The 20575-nt window shown below is 41.1% G+C and overlaps 1 protein-coding gene across 6 annotated transcripts in view; it reads right to left on the reverse strand.

Annotated features, from left to right (window-relative positions):
* LOC126416026 (PSME3-interacting protein) overlaps nt 1-20575 on the reverse strand; it is a 112702-nt gene that overhangs the window by 58605 nt on the left and 33522 nt on the right. For all 6 annotated transcript variants that reach the window (XR_007575397.1, XR_007575394.1, XR_007575396.1 and 3 more), the window contains exon 4: nt 12121-12343. Coding sequence is in view for 2 of the 6 variants with exons in the window: in XM_050083479.1 (XP_049939436.1) it covers nt 12121-12343 (223 nt within the window). In the remaining 4 variants the exon portion in view is untranslated. The remainder of the gene's footprint in view (nt 1-12120; nt 12344-20575) is intronic.

The following is a 20575-nucleotide window of genomic DNA, read 5'->3' on the forward strand; positions in this document are numbered from 1 at the left end:
CTCCCCACACACACACACACACACACACACACACACACAAAAACCACTGTCTCTGGCCACTGTGACTGTTACATCTGTAGTGACGAGCAGTGTCTCTCCAAATATACCAAAGGTCTCACTTACGCCTTCACAGACCAAAATTACTCTCTCAACCTCACACAGAAACAGATCTCCCATGTCTTGCCTCTCCAGTCACCTACCACCTCCCACATATGCTCCATCCGACCACAAAGGAGCACTCCTCCCATGATTCAGTTCCACCCAGGACCGGAGCAACTGAATCACATTCTCTGCCAGTGTGTCGTCTATGTCTCATTGTGCCCTGAAATGAGGAATACCATACCCCGTATCCTTCCCAACACTCCCACAGAGGTGTTCTGTTGCCCACATAACCTATGCAATATCCTTGTTCATCCCCTGTCCACCCCTGCACCCAACACCTTACCTCATGGCCAATATCACTGCATTAGTACTGGATGCAAGAGCTGTCCCATGCATCCTCCCACTACCACCTATTCTATTCTGGTCACAGACATCTCCCATCCTATTGAAAGGCTGGGCTGCCCGTGAAATCAGCCATGTGATCCACAAATTAAGCTGCAACCAATGTACTGCTTTCTATGTGAGCACGACAAATAATAAGCTGTTCGCATGAATGGCCAGCACCAAACAGTGGCCAAGAGACAGCTGGACCACCCAGTTGCCTCTATTCTGCCAACACATCCACTAGTCTTCTTCTCCTATACTTTTCTCCTTTAACACCCCATTTCCCAACCTCACGACTGCACCTAACAGCCCTACACTGTCCACATCACATTTCTACATGCTCCCCACAAGCAGCGCTATGCCTATCCCCATTCCAACCCTGCTATCTGTCCTCCTCCATGCTTACACCTCCATATTAGATTTTTGCTCCTGTCAGATGCAGTTGCAGTCCACAGACAGCGGCTAGAAACAGTGGTCCTGTGTGTCTGAGTTGAGCTTATGTGAATGTATGTGTGTTTTCAGTGTCTCCTCTATATGGAGCGTAGCATTCTATCCTTTCCATAATATTGTTAGAAATTAAAGAAAGTCATTTTTACAAGCCAAACTTTCCAGGGACCAAAGCAGGAAAGGTTTGACGAACTGGAGCAGCAGCTTGTTCAGTATGTGCAAGAGAAATACAATGAAGACTTCTTGGTTACTTAAAAATTACCCAAATGAGGGTGCTAGAGATAAACAGAAATTTTCCAATTCCATGTGTCATATAATTCAAATAGAAGTAAGTATTGGCTTGTGTGTGTGTGTGTGTGTGTGTGTGTGTGTGTGTGTGTGTGTGTGTGTGTGCGCAGGCAACAAAGGGGGGAGACACCTACATTACGATATAGAACAAAATTGGCTCCACATCTCACAGCATTTGATGAAAAACTATTTCCGTACCAGCATCATATAATCAATCTCATGAAACAGACTGACTATTTGCTACACCATATGAATAACAACAAATCATGTGCCTGTTTATTTTGATATGCCATCAAATGTTACTGTCAATGTGAAGAGCATTAAAATTGGCCTATAAGAAATTCTGGCAATGAGAAGGCCACAAATACAGTGGTGCTGTGTAGCCTTGATACGAAAATGATACTGAAAGAAAAACTGCCTGCAAGACATGTCTTTAGCTGTCAAGAAAAGGGATGGATGACAAATGATCTGGCGTTAGATCTGTTGGAAGTTGTTTAGTACGGAACAACACAACTCAGATAATTCCTGGCAACATGATTTTTTGTAATTTGTTGTGAATAGACCTTTTAGGGCTCAACAGTGACAGATTTACAATGAATAGCTATACAAGGAGATCAAAGCCTCACTCTAGGGGGGGAGGTTTAATAAACCCTCACTATATCCACATTGGACTAGTGGATCCTTATTTTCTGGTACAGAATCTTAAGTGGTTGTCTTATGAAAGAATTCAAAAAATTTGTATCATAAGATCACATACAATGGAAGAGTGTCAAGAACGATTGGACTGATGGGGTTAAAAAGATCACACACTATGACGTATTCAGTACCTCCATCCTTTATGCATCAAGTCAGGAAGGGTCCTCTGAGAGGAAGGACACAGAAGGGAAACCCTGATGGACCCAATTGTGACTGAGAATCAATAAAACCAAGAGACACAAGAAACTAGAAGTGAGAGGGTTAAGAGGGTAAAGGTGGGTGAGTCACTCCACACACAAAGCAGTTGGGGGCCCGTATGACACGTTACGGCGATGGATGATGCACCGGATTCCTCACGCTCCATTACCACAAGGAAGAAAGCGATGTGGACAAATTGATAAAATTTCAGGAAAGAAAATGATGATGATAAGAATCAACAACAGATGTAAAAGAGTAAGAAGAATCAAAAAGGTGGGAGCACAGGAGCTAGGTCAGAACACCAAGAAATGGCAGCCATGGCTCCTCTGTTTCAGAGCAGGTGACGAGGTACACCTCCTATCCCTCAAGCGGCCACCAAGGTCAACATTCCCTATCTCCCAGAAAGGAGGAGAAATCATCTTTGTGGGGAAAACATAAAACCAGATCAGCCACTCTGGCATTGTCTGCCAGCACTAGAGGCAACCTGTCACTGTAAGAAGGCCAAATTGGGGCAGTGTAGTAGGATGTGGGCCACCATCAGCAGGATAAGCCATGGGTCAGATACATGTGGGAAATATGAAGCCGACAGAGGAAGGTAGATTCTCTGTGAGAAGCACAAAGGGATGACTACCACATGACCCTGGTCCCCTTTACTGTACACAGTTTGTTCAGAGAAATCACGCCACACCAGTCTGTGTTCCACGCCTACAACAACTGATGGCGTAGAATTGACTGAAGGATACTCAACTTTGCCAACCAACCAACCAGCATGTTCTTTCCCTGGTGTCCCAACATCACCTGGCGTCCAAAGACGACCAATCGTCCACTTTGATGAAGGTCAGACAGGTGATCTTAGATAAACGCAACCAAGTGGTGCCAGGGTAACACTGGTCAATAGCCTGAAGACTACTAAGACAGCCAACGCCGATTAAGAATGTCTCACTAGTGCAAAAATTAACTTGCCCGAGGGCTCGAGCAATGGCCACCAATTGTGCAGTGAATACACTGCATCCATGCAGCACACATCATAGTTCACTGCACCTTGCATGTGTGTAGGACAAAACCAATTTGTCCGTCAACAGCACTGCTCTCAGTGTATACCACCTTCGAACCCGGCAATGCATCAAAAAATGCCCAGAAACAGGTGCAAATAGCCCTTGGGTCAACAGAGTCTTTTGGTCCAAAGGACAGGTCAACACAGATTTGAGGGTGGAGTACAGATTATGAGGGGCTAAGCAATTGCTCCCTGACAAGATGCGACAGTGGGGGAAGTTGGAGTTCAGAATAGAGACATTGCATGCAAATTGCAATAGTGATTCCAGTCTTGGGCTACTGTTGTGGGAGGCAAATCTTCCTAACAGGAAGAATGAAATGGTAGTTTAGATGCACAGGGCAGCAGCGAATGTATATCACATGTTGAGTAGCAGTTGTTGGAGCCTGATCTGTAGTGGAGAGACCCCAGCCTCCACAAGTAGACTGTTTACAGGGCTGGTTCGAAAGGTACCTGTCACAAGCTGGACCCCATAATGGTGTATCAGGCTCAGCATCTGTACGGCCAAGCCATATACCAGACTCCCACAATGAAGATGGAACGAGATCAGAAAGTTGCAGAAGTGTAGAATGGTCTGCACCTCTGCTGGTGTTACTGAGGCAGCAGAGAGTCTTAAGGTGTGACCAGCACGTTCACATAAGGTGGAGAAGATGGGAAAGCTAAGGCAAGCAAATGTTGAAAACCAGTCCCAGAAAGCGATAACACTCTACCACATTGAGCAACTGGTCACTGAGGTAGAGTCCAACTCTGAGAAATGGAAGCCACGGGCGACAGCCAAGTATTGCGCCTTTCATATGGCATCCTGCTGTTGGCGTTCAGCAAAACCCACACATCTGCAGTGTACAGTGAGGGTGATGCTGCAGACCCCAAAGCTGCAGCTAAACCATTGATAGCTACTAGAAAAAGGGGCTCATTCAATACAGAGCCCTGCAGGACCCCATTCTTTGGCATATGGGCGATACTGTGGCAAGCACCAACTTGAACCTGGAAAGTACAGTGTGACGAGAAGTTTCAGACAAAATTTTGGAATGGGGCCCTGAAGACCCCACTTCACTTCATGGATGGTAACGAGGACATTAATGATGCCATGAGGTGTCATAAGCCTTTTGCAAGTTGAAGAAGACAGCAATAAGGTGTTGATGCCAGGCAGAAACTGACCATATTGCATGCTCTAGGCAGACCAAATTGTCAGCAGTAGAAAGGCCTCAGCAAATACCACCTTGGGTCCCCAAGACTAAAGTTACAAAAGTTACAAACACAGCTGCTGGCTCACCATACATTCAGTTCAAGCAATTTGTAGCGAACATTAGTGAGACTAATTGGGTGATAGCTGCCCATCTAAAGGGGGTGTTTACCTGGTTTCAGTACTGATGCAATCGCACGAGATGAAAAGGAAAAATCTCTTTCCTTCTCATCCCGTCTGGTAAGCCTCCCTGACCCAGGGTTCTGGGTGACTTTTCTGGACTTTACCCCTTTCCCTAAACCTCTCCAGTTCTTTTCCTTCACCCCTCTTCCTTCCCCTTCAACTCATCTGCCAGGAGACAGAGCCACTGGCTCCGAAACCTTTTAAGGTTAAATCCTTTCGTGCGTGTGTGTGTGTGTGTGTGTGTGTGTGTGTGTGTGTGTGTGTGTGTGTGTGTGTGTGTGTGCGTGCGCGCATGTTTCCCTACTGCCACTTGGTGCATAGATTTTTTTATCTATCCATTATATCAATATTATCGGCACCGAAAATTTTTTTAAAAGGTGAAGGTTTTTAAATTTAAGATTTATCCCTGTTTTTCCTGATTTTGAAAATTCCCAGCTTTTTCCAAGTTTTCAAGATTTCAAGGTTCACTGGACACACTGCACAGGCCATCATGGACTCTCCAGTGGATGGAGGGCAAAAGACCAGTGTTGCAAATGGAAAGATCAATGGCCGAATAACATCAATATACAAAAATGAAGTGTGTGGGAGCACAGGGATTCAGGAGAAGATGATCAAGCTATACAACCACAGTTTCTATAGTTTTACTGCAGACTGGTCATAATTCCACCCCACAAAGGGTTGTGGGATTGACGACATCCAAAATGAGGAAGGGTTGGGGGAAACTGAGAAATCAGTGCAGACAATACATTCTAAGACACTTCACCATCAGAGGGAGATATCCTCACACAATCAGCCACATTCTCTGTGTTGTAAAAAGTTGCTCCTATTCGCTTGTAGACACGGTCCAGAACATAAATACAAACTCCACCGGACGCTCTGTCATAGTCAGCTTGATTCTTAAAATGACCAGAGAGGGTAGGGGTTCACAATTCTGGGAACCAAATTTCCTGGCACGCAATGCAAAAAGCACAGGAAATGCGTAAGATACATCAAAGCTCAGCCAGATAGTGGAATAAACTACTACAGTTTCACTGGAGGATCATGGTATCAGTATCCTGTGGAGAAATGAAGGGACCAAGGAGGCAAATCATGCCTCAGGATCTACTGCTGTGAGGATACGGCATCAATACACATTGGTTCTGAAGCAGGCTGTGGGGGAGGGGATCTGGTGGCACAGCAGGGGCCACCAGGAACTTCGCCTCAGTTACTGAGTCAGTGCACGTGGGGTCCAGTGGCATGGCGACCACGTTACAACTGTTTCCGTCAGCCACTGGCCGGTATCTGGTTGCAGATCACCAGAATACTGGGAGGGGAAGGAACCCGTTCTAGTGGAGGATGTTGCTTGTCCAGCTGGCGATTGGGGATTGGTTCTTGTTGATCATTATCAAAGAAAGTAGCAGTGTAAGTAACAAAAAATAGCAGTCTCTTGCCATTGTTTCACTTACGGGACAATTCCTCCCTTTTTCTTTTATTGTAAGCTGCGGTAACGCGCACAAAAGCAAGCCATGATGCGAGCGGCGACAGCTCGTAAACCCTCATTACAAGAATGCGACAAACAATGCATGACACAATACGATAATGCATTTTCAGCTTAAAGTGATGTAAACACCTATAACAAAGAGAACGGCACTTATCAGATCAAAGCAAAATAAGCAATCGATTCAAACCAGACAAAGTACGTATAAATATGGACAGACTGCCTGACACATAGCAATTGCTACTTGGTACAGCTTAACTGTTAAGCTTACGACTCGAACCAAACTACTGTAGATGTATCTTCATCCATTCTACCTAAACTGTCTCTCATGTTACAATGGACCAACTTTGTTTCTAATTGGAGGTACGGTCTAAAACTTTTCTCTCCCCTTGAATTTTGAGTCTCAAATTTCAGGTGTGGCTTAGATTCACGGGATGAAGCCGTTCAAATTTCCGTGTAGCCTCAGTGTAGGTCAGTCGGTCCAGGGTCTTGTACTCCATTATTTTCCCTTCCTTCTGTAGAATCTTACAGTCCGGCGAGCAAGGGGGATGGTCCTATCCGTAGTTGACACAGATGGGAGGTGGGGCACATGGAGTATTGAGATGGGATGGACGACCACAATCACAACATATGAGGCTGGAAGCACAGTGGGAAGACATACGGCCGAGCTTCCATCACTTGAAGCACCGCAATGGGGGAGGGATATATGGCTTGACATAACAGCGGTACACCATCACCTTGACCTTCTCAGATAATGTGTCACCCTCGAAGGCCAAGATGATGACTCCGGTGGCAACCTGATTATCCCTCGGACCCCGGTGGACGCGCTGAACGAAATGGACACCTCGTTGCTCTAAGTTGGCGTGCAGCTCGTCATCGGACTGTAAAAGAAGATCCCTGTGGAAGACAATGCCCTGGGCCATATTTAAGCTTTTGTGGGGCGTGATAGTAACAGAAACATCCCCCAGCTTCTTACAAGCGATTAAGGCCTGTGACTGGGCAGAGGATGCTGTTTTTATCATGACTGACCCAGACCGCATTTTTGACAAGCCCTCCACCTCCCTGAACTTGTCCTCTAAATGGTCTACAAAGAACTGATTCTTCATGGACACAAAGGATTCCCCATCAGCTCTTGTACAGACTAGATACTGGGGCGAATACATTTCACTGTCATTCATAGCCTTTCGTTCCTCCCATGGTGTGGCCAGGGAGGGGAACGATTTGGGGTGATACATGTTAGCATTAAAGTGAGCCCTCGAACGCTTAAGAGACTGCTGGTGGTTGGCCACCAGCAAGAGAAGATGTGCCGCGCTTCACTGCGTGTCTACATCTACATCTACATTTATAATCCTCATGCAACCCAACGGTGTGTGGCGGAGGGCACTTTACGTGCCACTGTCATTACCTCCCTTTCCTGTTCCAGTCGCGTATGGCTCGCGGAAAGAACAACTGCCGGAAAGCCTCCGTGCACGCTCGAATCTCTCTAATTTTACATTCGTGATCTCCTCGGGAAGTGTAAGTAGGGGGAAGCAATATATTCAATACCTCATCCAGAAACGCATCCTCTCGAAACCTGTACAGCAAGCTACACCGCAATGCAGACCGCCTCTCTTGCAGAGTCTGCCACTTGAGTTGCTAAACATCTCCGTAACGCTATCACACTTACCAAATAACCCTGTGATGAAACACGCCGCTCTTCTATCTCCTCTGTCAACCTGACCTGGTACGGATCCCACACTGATGAGCAATACTCAAGTATGGGTTGTACGAGTGTTTTGTAAGCCACCTCCTTTGTTGATGGACTACATTTTCTAAGGACTCTCCGAATGAATCTCAACCCGGCACCCGCCTTACCAACAATTAATTTTATATGATCATTCGACTTCAAATCATTCTGTACGCATACTCCCAGATATTTTACAGAAGTAACTACTACCAGTGTTTGTTCTGCATATAATCATACAATAAAGGATCCTTCTTTCTATGTATTCGCAATACATTACATTTGTCTGTGTTAAGGGTCAGTTGCCACTCCCGGCACCAAGAGCCTATCTGCTGCAGATCTTCCTGCATTTCGCTGCAATTTTCTAATGCTGCAACTTCTCTGTATACTACAGCATCATCCGTGAAAAGCATCCACCCTGATGCCACTTACTCCGAACAAGGGCCCTCCCCACGGGTGCCACCCAGCCACAGCAAGGGCCACCTGGCAGGATGGCCATTGCCAGGAGCCCCAATGCCCCAGGGAGATGGACATCTACTCCTTGGCATACGTGGGGAGTTAAAAGCGCAGGCATCAGTAGAGCGATCCTTGTGTTGTCAGGGGGCTACAACCAACAGGGTACATGGCAGCCCCACCACAACGGACTGGCTACCGTGCTGGATATTAGGTGACAAGTAGTCCATGGTCGTCATCAGTGCAGAAAGCGACACTGCACTTTGCATGGCAGAAAGTGCACCCAGGAACGTATCCGTGCCCAAGGGATGGAGAGCAGGCGGGACTGCAATGCAACGACGAGTAAGCTGGCGAAAGGTCTCAACGCATGATGGACACAATGCACCAAGTAAGGCACCCTTCCCCAATTGGCTCACTCTTCGTAATAATTTGTAAATATGGAGGTCAAACCCTAGAGGGGACCATCACATAAGGGCCAGAACGTTGGAGACTCCTTTTAGTCGCCTCTTACGACAGGCAGGAATACCGCGGGCCTATTCTTACCCCCAAACCCGCAGGGGGTACTCAGAAGAGTGTTCCTGGAGCCATTCTGTAGCAATTCTGGACATATGGGGTGTCACATCGTTCTGCTGGAATTGTTCCTGCCCACTGGAATGCACAATGGACATGAATGGATGCAGGTGATCAGACAGGATACTTACATACATGTCACCTGTCAGAGTCATATTTAGACTATTACGTGTCCCATATCACTCCAACTGTACATGCCCCACACCAATGCAGAGCTTGAACATTCTCCTGCTGACAAGCAGGGTCCATGGATTCAAGAGGTTGTCTCCATACCCATACATGTTCACCCGCTCGATACAATTTGAAACAAGACTCATTCAAACAGGCAACATGTTTCCAGTCATCAACAGTCCAATGTCGGTGCTGATGGGCTCAGATGAGGCGTAAAGCTTTGTGTCATACAGTCATCAAGCATATACGAATGGACCTTCGACCCCAAAAGCCCGTATCGATGATGTTTCATAGAATAGTTTGCACACTGACACTTGTTGATGGCCCAGCATTGAAATCTGCAGTAATTTGTAGAAGGGTTGCACTTCCGCCACACTTAATGATTCTCTTCAGTCATCTTTGGTCCTGTTCTTGTAGGATCTTTATCTGGCCACAGCGATGTTGGAGATTTGATGCTTTACTGGATTGTTGATATTCACAATACACTCTTGAAATGGTCATATGGGAAAATCCCCACTTTATCGTTACCTCAGAGATGCTGTGTCCTATCGCGCATGCACCGACTACAACACCATGTTCAAACTCCAACTGTGCCAGACACTTGTTGTCTTATATAGGCGTTGCCGACCACAGCACCGTATTCTGTCAGTTTACATATCTCTGCATTTGAATATGCAGGCCTATATCAGTTTCTTTGGTGCTGCATTGTATTTGAACACGACTGCTGAGGACAGGAAGTGAAAGCTTCAAAAATGTGGAAACTATGGCAGATCTAACCATGCCCCCCACCTACAAGTGCAGAAAATGAATAAGCCTGTTTCCTGACTAGATTATATTTCTAAGTCACTAACAGGACAGATATCAGCAATGACCATATGAAACTGTAGGAGAGAAAAACATACTTTGAAAATAATGGTGGCAGCAGCAAAAGAATGTGAAACTAAGATTAAAGTTAACAGTTTACTGATGTTATTAATTGCCTAAAGATATTTGAGGATCAACTGTTGAATGATGACATCCTTTTCTTATTATATTGCAACAAATCTTGTGAACCTACCAACCAACCAAGTAATAATATTTGCTGTGCTGTGCAGAGAGCTTGAACAATCTAGGTATCTTTCATGGCGCACTAAATTGTTGGAGTATAGCACAGAGAGACTGCTGAAGGATAGTTCGTAGTGCACTAAATTATTGGAGTATAGCACAGAGAGATTGCTGAAGGATAGCTATCACAAAAGCTTCTCAAATACAGTTGCAATGCATTATAATTTCCAGCGGCTGTTAGCACAAATAATATTCTGGAATGGTTCACATTACCCTCATTTTCATCTTCCCCAATCTCCAAACATCACTGCGTTCCCATCATTCACAGCATACACACCTTACCAGCTATGTTATGGAGTATGAAAAAATTGTGAATGTGCTTATGTTTATGTATGATTTGTGTTGTGTACACCCACTAAAGCAGGGATATAGAAATAACAGATTTTTATCAGCAGATTTTTTTTCTGTTTGACTGTGCTAAGACAACCTGTGAGATAGATATTAAAGTATCTTACCAAACAGAAACGGAACTCAAAAGGAGATACACTAATACACTGATGATAAATTAAACAAGTATACTTGTAGATTTGGAGATACAACACAATTATATATTCCCTAGACAAGTGAGTGTACGCTGCTACCTGAGGTCAGAGCTTGTGCAGCAGACTTAATAAAACCACTGTTACAATATCTAGTTTCCCTTCTGTTGCTACTTAAGATTTCCAGAACAGTCTTCTGTGTATTCCCATTTGAAATCTCTAAAGCAGTTGCCTGAACTACTCTTCACTTCCTCCTACTCATGGATGTAACTGATGGAAAGTTTGATACTTGTTTTAGTGAAACTACACAGCCTTCCATATTCCAGATGCTAGCATGTTATCACTGAACAATAAGGTTACTTCCACACTGGCATTTTACACACTGTGGCTGACTCACTGGTGGACATTTGAAATGTGCACAAGAGTCTCTGTGGCAATATCTATATATATGCCCAAGATAGCTGTGAGATGAGTTCTGATGAGGAACTGCTCCTTTTTGCTGTGTCACTGAAAAGAAAACAGATGCAAAAAAAGTCAGTGGAAGTATTGGATTCATCCAATGCTAAACTCATGAAAAATACATACTCTTTTTTTTAGAATTTATAAAAAATTAAAAGGAAAACTCAACAGAATTTGGTAACTATTTTGGAATGTCAGTGTCGGTTTTTGATGAGGTGTTATTTTTACATAGGCCTCCAAAGAACTACATTTTCAAATTTCTTGATGTAACCATCATTACCTCAATTCCAAATTGTAGGATCAAACAATGGAAAATTAATGATTTAATGTAACAATATGATAAAAAGGGAAGTTGCCACTGACCATATAGCAGAGATGCTGAGTCGCAGATAGACACAACAAAAAGACTGTCACAAACATGCTTTCAGCCAGTATGGCCTTCGTCAAAAATAGACAAGACACACACGCACGCATAAACACAACTCTCTCTCTCTCCCTCTCTCTCTCTCTCTCTCACACACACACACACACACACACACACACACACACACACACACACACGGCTGCAGTCTGTAGAAATTGGAGCCACACTCATTGTAGGATGACGTTCTGCTTTGATAACAGAAGTTCCTAAATCGAAATCCATTCTGTCACGCGAAAGAAGAAACCACATAAAATAACATGGCCATACAGCAGGCTCTCACAATACATAGGGTCAAAAGCAATTGAACTGCTGTGATCAATTGTAGGAATAGGCAGATGCATAGCTAAGAGTGTAGCTGAATTGCTTGTATTTAAGTTCTTATGGGGACTACTTGTTAAATGAAGAACGTAGTAGCACGGTACAGGTGAACCATGTGGTCAAACTGCCGATGTGAAAGGGTTTAACCTCTCTGCAGCACTGAAGAAAAACTGAAGAGTGTGTGTGTGTGTGTGTGTGTGTGTGTGTGTGTCGTTTTTAGAGGGGGAGGGGGGGCAGCGGACATGCAAGAACATGCAAGACACAGTGAGTGGTTGTCTACAGCACAACAATAAACTCACTATGGCTCAATTTACATAGTTTAGAAAAGAATTATAGCTTCAATAAATCTAATATTTACAACCAAATATTTTATAACACCGTAAAAAGATGATCAATATATTGTGTTTCACCTGGCAGAACTCTGACTAGATGCAGTGGAAGGTGGTCGCGAACGGATCTCGGAGTTGATTCTGTCCTCAATGCTGCGTTCCTGCTGACGGGCAACTGCATCGCGGAAGTCACGTATCTCTCTTGCTTCCTCCTGTGACTTCAGTCTTTCTGCCTCAAGCTTTGTTCGATCGACAAGGTCCAAGAATTCTATCTCATCATCATCAAGGCCTTTTATCATATTCTCTGCAGAGAAAAGAAGTTCTACATGACTTTCAGTCAATTGTGAGAACAATTCCAAGTTCGTTTATGTAAAAAATTAGTTACACAGCTTTCATGAACTCCTTCAAGCTCAAGTATACTGAAATATGAAAGCAAGAACTAGCAGTTATGCTTTGTCAAATGTAAGCTGTTATTTTGTCATCTTTTGTGCATTGATTATTGCACTATAATTATTATTGCTTTCTGTGTTGCTCCTTTTCATCAATGCTAGTTTACTTACAACAAATTTCATAAAAAAAAGATCTGTAGCAAGAAACATTTGTAAAAAAAATAAAAAATAAAAAAAGACCACGGATGCATATGGCATATTGTTGTTAAGGAACATTGAATTGCAAAGAATTATCCTTTTAACACAGATCCAAAGGAAGCGCTGAAAATATGATAATTTGTACACTTTCAATACACCGAATTATGATTCTGCTTCCTACAGAGAAACACATCTATTCTGTTTCATGGCTATTTATCAAATTTAGTATTGCACTTTGCTGTATTTTTTGAAGTTAATCTTTCTGTAGTTCACTCAACAGCAGTCATAAACCCATACATTACTCCAAATACCACAGCACCTGACTGTGTGAAATTCCGCTTGTTCCTTTCCTTCAACCTGTGAAGTGACAACTCGTCCCACCAGTTGCAAAGGTACTTATTTGATCTGGAACCCAAAACATGGTGTTACATACACAAAACACTGTCAAAGATGAATGTCTTGCTTGAGCCAAGAGAAATTCTAGGAAGGACAGGAAATTCAGTCTGAACCTTGAATGAAAACAGAGAGAAAAAGTGCAATATCAGTTGGTGCAATTGAAAAGAACTTAGTGGCACTTATCAGCATTGGCACAATTGGCCTGCTTGTGCAGTTTAATGTACAATGCAATGGATTGTGAAGTGTGGAGGTAAGACAGATGTAGATAAAATTTATGTAGCTGATAAGCAGCCACAGGTTTGGTACTCCGGCTGCCTGTGTGTGATTTTCAGATGATATTCCACACCTGTCTACACAAATCCTGTGCTGGTTCACCATCTCTGCCTAAGAAACACACCACAGAAACAGGTGTTTGTTTCTCACCTGAGTGCTTGCAAAGCAGCAGACAGTAGTACAGTGACAACAGTCTCGCCAAGCAGCCACCTTACTGGGTAGATTACCATTCATGGCCAGAGTGGGTGGTGGTGGAACAGTAAGTGCATAATGTGTGTGTGTGTGTGAAAACAAAGAGAGAGAGAGAGAGAGAGAGAGAGAGAGAGAGAGAGAGATGGGATGGGAAACACTTAGGGCACAAGCATGTTAGTGGACTGTTAGAAGGAACACTGAGAGAAGAAAGGAGAGCCCAGGGGACTGTGGAGGATCTAGAGTAGGTTAAAGGCATAAGAAGAAGAGGCTAGTGTGAAGATAAGAAGGCAGGACTGTGTGTGTGTGTGTGTGTGTGTGTGTGTGTGTGTGTGTGTGTGTGTGTGTGTGTGTGGTGACTAGGGAAGGGGGAGGGGGGAGGGGGAGGAGTAGTAAATATTATTCGATTATAATTCAGTGTGGCTTGCAACTCAATGCGTACAGCTAATAGGGATTGTGGGAGAGGAATCACTTTTGCTGACAACAAATATATGACAATACCTGGGTGTTTGGGTGATACACTTCACGCTGTTTGGGGGCTATCCCTTGCTTCTGAGTTGTTGTGTGTACTGAAATATAATCATTTTTCAGAGATCACTTTCATAACTTTTTATACAAGGTTAAGGGTTACTTAAAAGGGAATCACAACAACAGAAGTTTCTTGTTGTATAAATATGGGACTGCTGATCAGGACACCACACAGCTGAAAGTACGATGTAGGACAGGAAAAAAGGAAAAGTTGCCAAAGGGTTGACAATGACAAAATGGGTAACTAAAAGCAACCTTATCATGACTTTGCCACTGTCTGTATTGTATGCACCATAAAATGACAATTGATACACTACAATGTAGTGTCATTAATGACATCTTTCTTGCTAGAATGGAGTTTTACTTTCCTAACATACAACATTGACAAAACATATGAACATAAAATACATAGTTCTGGATAAAATATAGTCCCATTATGTTTAATGCTCATTCCACATATTTCTCTCTCTCTCTCTCTCTAAATACATGAGCTTCCAACGATGTTAAATAACTGTAAAAAACTGTAACGCCTTCTAATGATTCTTGCAAACTTATCCAGAGCCCAAACTCAAAGGGTCACTCCATACTACGTGGCCCAAGAAAAAAATAATTGGTTGCTTGACCATCTCAGAAAAATTTTATATTTGCTGGGTGAATTCCCCAATGTTTAGTATTCACAAAAATATTTTTTTTTTTTAAATTATTGTTTATTATTTTGAAATGGTGGCCATATTTGTTCCCAGTCGCACGCTTTTTTTCATATTTGCAAGCATCTACATTTTTTACAATTATTCAGTAGTGGATTGTCCTAAGCCTTTCAGATAAAATGCATTTAGTTCAACACACTCTGGGCGACAAATTAACATCATTATCACTTGCTGAATGTATTCTTTAATATATTTTTAACAGTTCAAAGTTATCAGCCACAAACGAAAAAAACTATTTTTGAACAGTAGTTTTCCAAAGAAAGATTAATTTCTCAGCTTTAATATTTTTTCTGCTATTACACTGTATAGTATAGTTACTTCTTATAGAGTATCAATGGTGAGCAGCTTACACTTAAAAAAATACACTATTTTAAAAAATGGATTATTTTAAATTTTTCTATTTTGTGGCCTGCAATATCTTTGTTGGGGGACCAGATAAATATCTGAAAATTTCACCATTAATAGACCTTTATGATATCAAACTTCAGTATAAATTTCAACTTTGAGATTCAATTGGAAGTTATGGAAAAAAATTACAAACACAAGTCAAACATCTGCGATATCTAGGCTAATGGAATAAAATATCTCAGTTACAGTATATAATTTAATCATATCTATGATTACCTATTTTTTATTGAAAATAAGCCTACTAATTACATTATATTGTTCTCTTGTTATTGGTTTTTAATATATCGCTCATTGAACATTTGAGAAATTTGTTCACTCAGTTCGGGTGTTAGATTATAAGGTCGCCCAGTCACAGTTGTAAATTCCATGGGAGACAGCTTCCTTAGTTCATTTTTAAGTGGCATCCAAACTTGATCATTCTCAATTTTTTAAAAAGATATCCTTGGTCCTGGAGGGTGATAAAATACAACATGTACATCTTGGTTTTGACAGTCAATATTATCAACTTCACCAAAAAAGTCATCAGCCTGCTGCAGACTTGCTTTTGTGACAGCTCGTTTCGTTGTACCCCCGACACCATCACAAGCATTCTTCCCATGGCATGAAGCAAAAAAGTGCCATTCTACATCAAACCCAAAATCTTGTTTATGAAAGGAGATGTTAATAATTTTTTTTGTTTTTATATTGACTTGCTGCCCCATCCGAAAAGTAAATCAGTTATTTTATGGAAGAGTGGTGCTGTTTAAAGTAGTTCGTTAATTTTAGTTGAAAAATGTGCATTGCTGTAGTGTTGTGTTCAAGGTAGTCACTTATGACACAGAAGCTGTGGTTCATTAGTTTATCTTGATCTTCATAATAGAATACAAATGGATGAACTGTGGCCTGTTTGTTTACCCAGTGGTGCCATTGTACTTCATCTTGAACAACAAAGGAATAATTTTCCGAAAAGTCAGCAAGAACTAAGTGTTCATCAGCTGCGAAGGTTTGCTTTTTGTCTTTCAAAAATTTACTTTGAGCTTTTGCAATAAAATGATGCATTTTAAGGTTTTCAAGGTTAGCCACCAACACTTCAAAAAACTCTTCGTTATTTTATGACTTGTCACCATTTCAGTTCTGTCTTGTGTCACCCATTGTTTGTATTTTATATTGTCAGGCATCAAATCGTCTTCTTCAGATTCTTCAAACATGTCAAGTAAGGCTTGTTTGCCTGGACAATCTTCACATTTTCCCTTGATCATACAATTATAACTGTCAATATTGCATACCATAACTTCCAAAATGTCTTTATAGTCAACTCAAAGATTGGCCCCATCTATCATCAACTTTACGTCCTGATGATACAAACACACAAAAACATTATGGGTGCCAGATGCCCCTGCAACAACACACCATCTTGGTCTCAACTCACAAAACTTTGATCTTCCAATTTTAATGTCAGGATTTTCTTTTTTAAATTGAATTTTAGAACCATTTTCTATCACAGAAACACAGTCTTTTTTGCCAGACATCAAACAGCTGTTATTGTCATTGCCATAATACTTCATGTACTTCATCTTGAACAACAAAGGAATAATTTTCCGAAAAGTCAGCAAGAACTAAGTGTTCATCAGCTGCGAAGGTTTGCTTTTTGTCTTTCAAAAATTTACTTTGAGCTTTTGCAATAAAATGATGCATTTTAAGGTTTTCAAGGTTAGCCACCAACACTTCAAAAAACTCTTCGTTATTTTATGACTTGTCACCATTTCAGTTCTGTCTTGTGTCACCCATTGTTTGTATTTTATATTGTCAGGCATCAAATCGTCTTCTTCAGATTCTTCAAACATGTCAAGTAAGGCTTGTTTGCCTGGACAATCTTCACATTTTCCCTTGATCATACAATTATAACTGTCAATATTGCATACCATAACTTCCAAAATGTCTTTATAGTCAACTCAAAGATTGGCCCCATCTATCATCAACTTTACGTCCTGATGATACAAACACACAAAAACATTATGGGTGCCAGATGCCCCTGCAACAACACACCATCTTGGTCTCAACTCACAAAACTTTGATCTTCCAATTTTAATGTCAGGATTTTCTTTTTTAAATTGAATTTTAGAACCATTTTCTATCACAGAAACACAGTCTTTTTTGCCAGACATCAAACAGCTGTTATTGTCATTGCCATAATACTTAATAAATTTATTGATTGTGTTTTCATATACCAAATTATATGCACTTTTATTTTGTAATGCTGGTAAAATTCCCTGTTCTTTTAGTAATTTGCTTGTTAACAAGACATTCTGACACATTAAATTTATCACTAACTTTTGTTCGAATCCAAGAAATCGGCAGTAAACTGATAATCTTAATTTTATCCTCTTTGGTTCACGTACTGCATTTAGTTTTTAGAACAAATCATCATATTTGATTGGTGAAGTTTTAAAAATTCAATCTGTTTTAGTACAAATTGTATATTAAAATGAAAATTCCAAATTCTTTTTGATTGTAGCTGACATTTTCTCAATTTTTGGATTCAAGGCACTTGGTCTTTTATACTGACTTCGTTTTCTAATCTCACTAGCAGGCGATATACCCAGGATTACACAAGCTGTATCTACTTTTGTAATGGTTGCTGGTAAGTCACAAAATTCTGTATCTGAGGTTTCACTATCTCTTGTGAATTACAAATATCTTAGAATAACATGTTGGACACAATGATTTTCCTGCTATGAGATTGACAAAATGGCTTCTATTTTTAGAATAATGATCAAATGTTATTGTTGTTATAGGTTTCTTATGTTTCTCAAAAGGGTCCATCCAAGAACGATCAAAAACGTGATGAAATTTTTTTAAGTATTTCATTTCATGGTACTTGCATGTTGATTTGACCTCTGGGCTGACTTGTAAGTAAAACAACACTTTTTCTTCTTCACTGTAATCTTCGATTAAAGCAATGTCTTTAGGATACACTCCATACACACTTTTATGACATGCTTCATTAATAATAACACCAAAAGCACACTGAGACACCATTTTTCAACAGCACACTTCAAGAACTTCTAGCTAAATAAGTGTGAGTAGACAACTTTTGGTGTAAGGGGGAAGACAACAATCAGACTTGTACAGGCTTGCAGATGCAGTTGGTAACCCGCTGAAACAATTACCACAGCATTGTTTTGACAAATAATCATGAGCTAGTGTAATGTGGTGTGTTACATTATGCAATTGGTATACTTTATTTGATTAGCCAACCAGATATCACAGATATTACAAAAATGTATTTTTTACTGCTGTTTTTAATCTTTTTTCCATAACTTTCAATTGAATCTCAAAGTTGAAATTATACTGAAGTTTGATATCATAAAGGTTTATTAACTGTGAAATTTTCAAATTTTTATCTGGTCCCCCAACAAAGATATTGCAGGCAAGAAAATGGAAAATTTAAGAAAAAAATCCATTTTTAAAAATAGTGCATTTTTTTAAAGTGTAAGCTGCTCACCATTAATACTCTATAAAAAGTAACTATACTATACGGTGTAATAGCAGAAAAAATATTAAAGCTGAGAAATTAATCTTTCTTTGGAAAACTACTGTTCAAAAATAGAGTTTTTTTAATTTGTGGCTGATAACTTTGAACTATTAAAATATATCAAAGAACACATTCAGCTCAGTGATAATGATGTTAATTTGTAGGCCAGAGTGTGTTGAACTAAATGCATTTTATCTCAAAGGCAGAGGACAATCCACTTCTAAATAATTGTAAAAAATGCAAATGCTTGCAAATACGAAAAAACGCATGCGGCCTGGAACAAATATGGCCACCATTTCAAAACACTAAACAATAATTTTTTTTAAAAAAATATTGTTGAGAGTACTAAACATTGGGGAATTCACCCGGCAAATATAAAATTTTTCTGAGATGGTCAAGCAACCAGTGCTGGACCACTTGGTATGGCGTTGATAGGTCACATCGACCACACAAATTACAATCTTTGGAACATTAACTGCTCTGACGAGCCGCCATGTTTAAGTCAGTCTGCCTTTGTAGTTCATGCAGTGTTCATGTGTATCAGTCTTTATGGTAAAATATATGTATATATAGGAAACTTGGGAACTGTTTATTACGTATATTACGATCAATATCCAGAATTCCATAACCCCAAACACACCACACACCAACCAGGTGATGGCTAAAAACACCAACAACTCGTTCACTACGAAAGTTTAATTCTTTACAACACAAAGGTTAACATTATTACATACTTTTAAACAACAACAAAAATTAGGTGGTGTGGCTCAACAACACATATAGCTGTACCGTAGTTGCAGCCTCAGTTGAGAGGTGCCTATGGAGAGGCAAGGCAAACATGTGCTCTCTGAAGAAGGGCAGCAGCCTTTACAATAAATGCTTGGGCAACATTCTGGATGAGTGACAGATCTGGCTTTGTAGTATTAGCAAACTTGGGCTCTCTGTGCAGGTACTGCGAATGGCTAAAAGCAAGTATTTGCCGGTATTTTTCCCCAGGGCATGAAGTTCTGCTGTATAGGAAGAAGATGATGGCATCCTCTAGGGTGAAATATTCTGGTAGCAAAATTACTTCCATTTGATCTACATTCTAATGGTCAGTCTGCCTATGAAACAGAGTAGTTAGCTTGGCTGACTGCCCCATGGGGGATCCCGATTCAATTCCCGGTATTTCCAGAGATTTTTCCTTTGTGGAAGAAATGGTACAGGGTGCAGTCAGCCTCATGGGACCAGCTGGGGAGCTTCTTGACTGATCTGCAATGGTTTGAACATCAAGAAACCAGACAAAGAATGAAAGATAAATATAGTGACCATATGCCCCTCCATACCACTTCCAATTACACCACTGACAGAGGATGAGAGTGGTCGATTGGGCTTGATTGACTTGCCTAGGGATAGAATGTGAATCTTTACTGTTTACCTTTACCATTCTATGGGTCAGAGAATGGGAGAGAATTTGAAAGGGGAAATGGACAGGTTGAAGTTAGATATAATGGAAATTAGTGAAGGGAGTCACAGGAAGAACAGGGCTTCTGGTCAGGTTCATATGGAGTTATCGATATAAAATCAAATAGGGGTAATATAACAACAAAAACAATCAATCATTGAAAAAATTATTTAATTGGATAGATAAAAAAATCTACTCACAAAGTGATGGCAGAACACACACACAAAAGACTGTTGTGGTTGGCGAGCTTTCAGAGCCAGTGGCTCCTTCTTCAGGCAGAAGGGTTGAAGGGGAAGGAAGAAAGGTGATGGAAAAGGACTGGAGAGATCTAGGAAAAGGGGTAGATTTCTGGAAAGTCACCCAGAACCACAGGTCAGGGGAGACTTACCGTACAGGATGAGAAGGAAAGACTGATGGGGACTCCATCAGACAAGATGTGAAAACCTGAGAGCTTATAGGTGGAAGACAATGTAATATGCAATACAGAGAT

Source organism: Schistocerca serialis, chromosome 8 (genome assembly GCF_023864345.2).
Source record: "Schistocerca serialis cubense isolate TAMUIC-IGC-003099 chromosome 8, iqSchSeri2.2, whole genome shotgun sequence".
Lineage (NCBI taxonomy): Eukaryota > Metazoa > Arthropoda > Insecta > Orthoptera > Acrididae > Schistocerca > Schistocerca serialis.